The sequence below is a fragment of the Neofelis nebulosa genome, chromosome 6, assembly GCF_028018385.1.
Source record: "Neofelis nebulosa isolate mNeoNeb1 chromosome 6, mNeoNeb1.pri, whole genome shotgun sequence".
NCBI lineage: Eukaryota > Metazoa > Chordata > Mammalia > Carnivora > Felidae > Neofelis > Neofelis nebulosa.
In genome coordinates, this window is record NC_080787.1 from 16,345,747 (window position 1) to 16,351,746 (window position 6,000).

At 52.3% G+C, this 6,000-nt stretch overlaps 1 protein-coding gene across 3 annotated transcripts in view; it reads right to left on the reverse strand.

The window, feature by feature from the left end:
* The window catches only part of GMPR (guanosine monophosphate reductase), a 51,688-nt gene extending 46,845 nt beyond the window's left edge, over positions 1-4,843 (reverse strand). For 2 of the 3 annotated variants that reach the window (XR_009263553.1, XM_058736068.1), the window contains exon 1: positions 4,671-4,843. Coding sequence is in view for 2 of the 3 variants with exons in the window: in XM_058736068.1 (XP_058592051.1) it covers positions 4,671-4,757 (87 nt within the window). In the remaining variant the exon portion in view is untranslated. The remainder of the gene's footprint in view (positions 1-4,670) is intronic. The other variant, XM_058736067.1, reaches the window with a different exon arrangement.
* Positions 4,844-6,000: the final 1,157 nt, after the last annotated feature.

Consider the following 6,000-nt stretch of genomic DNA (forward strand, 5'->3'; position numbering starts at 1 on the left):
AAGGCACGAATGGAGACCCACCTACCACATTCCTAAATATCTCAACGTTATGATCGAGCTGACAGGCTTCTACATAAGCATAAGCCTTCTACACTGTGTCCTATCCTCCAACCTTGACAAACATTAATGACCTGGAAAGTACCAGAACATCGTGTCATGGGGAGCGAGCCCCTGGCCTCCGGTCCACACCCTCTTCTCATCCCACCCAAATCTTGATGTGCACACACAAACCCCCCAGTCTGCACACGAAGCTCCATGCACACACACATCCATTCTCACAAACAGCTGCCGCCTGGCCACTGCCTGAGGTTGGAGTTGAGCACACCTGCATCACGGCAGGTCCCTGGGAAAACACAGCCTGGGAAGGGGCCTTTTCTTGAAAGCCTTGGAATTAGCCTGCAGTCATTTGGGCAAGGAAATCCAGGACTCTGAGTCCCTGGAACACGGCCTTCATGAAAAGGCATGGCCCTCTGGCCCTGTCCAGTGAGGAGGGTATAAGGGAGCAGAGGTGGGGTGTGGGGCAGGGCCCCTTTTGCCTAGATCTATAGGTGGTACTGTTTAAGCAATGCTCTTATTAAATAAAGGATCCATTACCCGTCTCACCTATAAATGGTAAGTCTACAGGGACAATCCCTCTTATCTTTTTTTTTTAACGTTTATTCATTTTTGAGAGACAGAGAGACAGAGTGCGAGCGGGGGAGGGGCAGAGAGAGAGAGAGAGACACAGAATCCGAAGCAGGCTCCAGGCCCTGAGCTGAAGCACAGAGCCCGACGCGGGGCTTGAACTCACGAACCACAAGAACCTGACCTGAGCTGAAGTCGGATGCTTAACCGATGGAGCCACCCAGGCACCCCCCCTCTTATCTTTATAGTTCTAGAGAGTGGCTTCAAAAGTGTGGAATAAATTAATGTCTGACCAAGAAGTAAGAATGGTATTGTAGCTTGGCCCCCAGCCTTTCTCAGGGCAATGCTTGGTGAGCCCCAGCCCAGCTCTGTGGATGAGTTCTGTCCCTTGCAGCCTTCGCCACCAGCTGCCAGGATTTCGAGAAGCTCGGGCGGCTGTACATTACCAGGCAGCCACGGGGTTCTCCAAATGGAAAAGACCCCAGCGGTTAGCCCAGCGTCTGTGTGCACACGAGAATCTGCACAGGAGGATTTCCAAAACATATATGCTCAAGCCGCTCCAAACTTACTGAGAACCTTTGTGCTGGAGACAGTATGTGTATTTTGGAGTGTCTCCTTAGGTGATTCTGAAGCATCCATTAAGAACAATTCTACTCACACCCTCTAATTTCATAGAGGCTGCTATGGTTTGAGCTGTGTCTCCAGAAAAGATAAAAGATCTGTAATAAGGTCTTCGCCGACAATCAAGGTAAGATGAGGTCAGCCCAACAGGGCCCCATCCCAACATGACTGGTGTTCTCAAAATGGGAAAATCTGGACACAGACACACAGAGAGAGGGAGATGTAAAGATGTAAGGCAGAGATAGGAACTATGCATCTATGAGCCAAGAAACACCCAAGATTGTGTGTAAACAACCAGAAAAATGGGAGAGAGAAATGTTACAGACTCTCCCTCACAGCACTCAGAAGGATCCAGCCCATGGACATTCTGATCTGGGGCTCCTCGCCTCCTGGACCAGGAGACAATACATTTCTATTGTGTAAGCCACCTCGTTTTCTGGTACTTTGTTACAGCTGCCCTGTGAAACTAACATAGCGCCAAGGTACTGAAGTATACAGTGCACAGCCTGAGCTGAAATTCAGGTCAGCTTGCTCCCAGCCAAATATCCTCTCCACTTGCCGTGCTCTGATCCCCTGCAGGCCAACGTGCAGTGGACCCCTGAGGGTTGACCAGACCTTTCTGGAGCCGATCTGCCTCTCCCTGGACCACTGGTGAAAAAAATCACTAGAGAGTTTTAAAAGAAGACTGAATTCTCATTGTGTCGTGTCTTCTCTGTCCTCGGACAAGTGGCCAATTCTCTACTGCAAATTTCCTCATGGCCTCACTTCCAAAGTTATGGCTGTGTTAGTAAATTTGTTTTTTGTTCATTTTTTTTTAAATCTTACCCTAGCTTAAGGGCTCAGGTGGGACATCAGAGACAGAAATGGGTTCTCAGGAAGAACTGCTCGGGGAGTCAAGGAATGTCTGGATGTCCCCAGTGCATCAGATAAAGCCAAAGTTTGTGCTTACACGTGACTTCCTTTGAATGGATTCCCCAACCGTCCTCAAGGAGCCCTGTGGGACTTTATTCTCCTGTACCAGGGGCTTGTGAAGATGTGTGTAAATGCAAAGAGTGGACAGCTGAGAGATGACTGCCCGTCTGGCACAATCACAGGAAGGCCACCTGGGCCACCTCCACCTGGACCCTTTGCCGCTGGGAGCTGACCTCAACTTCATTTTATGTTTATATTTGCGGAAATGCCCTTACCGGAATACTAGAACATCTAAGTGGGTGATCATTCTGCCTCTCTCTCCATTTTCTGCTCACTGGCTGATATCCAACACCAGGCCTGGCTCTTAGCAAAAAACGGTCGCTGTGATAAATCTTGTCAAGAGTCGAAACTCCCTTCCCAGAGCCAGACTCTGCTCTTACAGGGTATGTTTTCTCTCCTGGCTCCACTCAGCTCTGCTCTCTGGTTAGGCTCAAAGACTGTCATTTACCACTTTCAAATTTGTTTTCAATTTGCATGCAGGGGGGCACACATTTTTAGGCTTATATCTGATGGCACAACGAAAAGTTTTTAACTGCCTGTAAGACATTTCAGGCGTCCACAAGCAAACTGAGAAAACACTGAGAGGGGATTGGAAGCCTGCTTAGATCTAGAGCTAACTAGATCCCTCAACATCAACTAAAGCAGGCAGATTATGGGACACAATCAGCCAGGCACCTACGCTATTAGGGGAACCAACTGGAAAGGCAATCCGGTTAACTTAGGTTTCCATGCCCAGAGCTGGCAAACTCCCACAGAAACGGAACTGTGAAAACATTTCCCAAGGGCACAGAGTTCTCACTGCAATGTGGACACGTAGATTGCAAGGTGCCATTGGAAGCTGGGACATTAATAGTTTCAATCGGCTCCAAGTATGAAACCAAATGATGCAGGACATCATACTATTCTCTGGAAAAGAGTAATTCATTCTATTACCTAAATTCTACATGTTCTACTTTCTCCAGATCCTTTCTGGCTCAGAAAATACGTACAATATATCCTTGTTTTAAACACCCACTTGGCTTAATAAGTTTCTCTCTCCTAAGTGGATTCTGAACAAATACTGAAAGAATGTTGAGGCCACCTCTTTATCTGTCTGCCCAGAAGCCCCACCTCCTGTCTTGTTCTGGCCTTAGGCAGTGGCTACCTATCACCCACACCATTTGTTTTTCTTCCAAAAGTCGGCCACTCGTTTAGCACCTTTAAGGACCAGAGGAAGGACAGGAAGAGGGTGGTCCCATCTAGGGTGATAAGGGCTAACCATTCCCGGCCTCCTGCAGTCCTGCCCAGACCCACCCTCTCCAGGTCTCTGGGTCCGGCTGCCAACCCTCCTGCTTGAGGTGTCTTGTTCTGGTCACCGGCTAAAACAGGACACGTCTTTAATCCAAACAAGCCCTCGGCTGGCAACCCCAGGCGCTGCGGTTGGGCCCGGGCACAGGCACAGGCGGGCAGCAGAGTTCCTGCAAGAGGATTTATTTATGGTCTCGTGGAGTGGAGCCTTTGGAAGAGTGTGCTGGCTTGGCCTCCTCCTGTTTACTCCTGCGGACCCCACCTCCACACGGAGTCACTTCCTCACCTCCTTCTCCAGCTCTCAGAAGCCAGGCAAAGCCACGGTCACCAGCACACCCTCCTTCAGGGGGCTCCTTCCGTGCAACTAGTTTATCCTTCAGGCTGTGACCTTCCTCAGCCCCAGCCGGGGCAGCACCTTCCCTCTCACTCGGGGCCATAGCCAGTCTTCGATCTCATGGACGCAGAACCAGCCAAACTGCCCAGGGGGTCCAATCTGCCTCTCACCCTCGCACCTGTGCTGGGGTGTTTTCTGCCTCCCTACAGCTGTCCAGTAAGTAGAGTGGCGCCAGGCACGCGTCCCCAGCCTCACTCCCAGCAAGGTCACTGAAACGTGGAAAGTAAACCCTGAACTTTTGCCGCTCTGGAATCTGCCTGTTTTTCAGGCATTTTTTAAAAAAAATTCCATTGCTGGAGCTGATACTAACGCAGCAGTCGGTTCTCCGCACTAAGAGACAATGCCAAAATCACAAAGCTCTTGGTCGCTGTCGTCCTCTCCTTTACACTTGGGCTCCACTCTTGTCATTTCTGCCCTACGTGCACCCCTCCAGCCACCCTCCCATTCTTTCTAAATCGGCTGGCCACTTGATCTTTGTTCCCCTGTGGTCTAGTCTACTGTGTACTCCCCCCAGCCCACTCAGCCGGACGTATTTAGAATTTTACGCCGGAGCTGGGTCCCTTAAAGACACCTCAAGTCCTGGCGGGGAACCAGCCGGCTCTCCCCTCTCTCAGCAGATGGGGAGGGCCAAGGGGGTCAGCCTCCCATCCACCAAGAGACACACGGAAAAGCCGGCTGGGTTAGCACATCCCTCCTCCTCCCACCGTCCTCCCCCACCCCAGCTACGCGGAAAACAAATCCCACCCTCACTGCGGCTTTCGAAGGGGCCCACCTCGGCTCGGCTCCTGAGGCTGCTTCGCTTGGGTCGGAGCAGGACATCCTTAAAGTCCAGCTTCAGATCTGCATCTATGCGGGGCATGGTGCAGATCCGCGCGCTGAGGCAAGCCCGGCTAGAGCTGGCAGCTCCTTCCTGCAGCTCGGGCGCCGGGCGGTGCGGGGGGGCGGCCCGGGCGGGGGGAGGGAGGCGGGGCGGGGCGCGAGGCGGGGCACTGGCTGTGGGCGGGGCGAAAGGAGGGGCGGGGCGATGGGCGGGGAGGGGGCGGGGCTTCCCGCGTGTGGCCGCTAGCCGACCAAGGGGCGCGCACCTTGCGCCCTTAAGGCCCCGCGAAGCGGCAGTCGCGCTCCACCCACCCGCGCGCTCCCTGGGCCCGCCCCGCCCCCGCTCTGGGCAGCGGGGGAGGGGATGGGGGAGGGGGATGGCGGGGTAGGGACAGACCCGTGGCTCGCAAGTTGGCCAGCGTGACATTTTTAACAAACCTTCCTCGCTCCCGCTTACAGACTTGTTGGTTGCGGTGACCGAACTGGCCGGGGTCGGTCGGGGAGGCCGGGGGAATGCGCATGGTCACGTGGGTCACCGAGGTCTCCCCTCCCCCCACCCCCATAGGGAGGAGACTTGGCCTGTGACTGCCTCCCTTGAGGGAAAAGGCCGCTCCTGGGAGGTTTTGCTGCTTTCTCTCATTTCAAGCCCTATGTGCCCATCAAGTGCTGAGTCAGACCTCTGGCATGCCAAAAGAATAAATCCTGGGGAAGTTGGATAGAATTAAGGAGAAGATTGTGGGCAGGTAAATCTATTTGGCGACCCCGGGGATGAGGCCATTTGTTTGTATCCCCTTTGGATGTCAAGGGTATGTTTGTTAGAATAAAAGCGGTGAAGTGTCTAGTCAGTGCAGATCCTGGACTTTGAGGGACCTGACTCCCCTCTGAGGGTTGCCTGTCATGTCAGTTTATTTTTAACTCACTTGTCGACTTGACTGTCGGGAGCCTTTATTATACATTAAGGATGTGCTTAAATGCTAGGCCTGCACCTTCTGAGTCATTCAGAACAACCCACTGAAGAGGGAACCACTTTGCAGATAAGGCAAATGAGGATCACATTAAGGAAATGACTTGCCCATGGTGGCCTTAAAGTTAAATATAAATTGCTCGGTCGTTAGAACTTACTGCAACCTTAACTAAGGCCGCTTTTGCCCTGAGGCTTTGCTCTGGGGGGGTTCAAAAGCTGACTCCCACTGCTTGCTAGCCGGGTGAACTTCCGGGAGTCGCTTTACTTTTTTAAACCTCAGTTTTTTAATAGGTTAAAAGAGAAAGAAGAAAAAGATTTA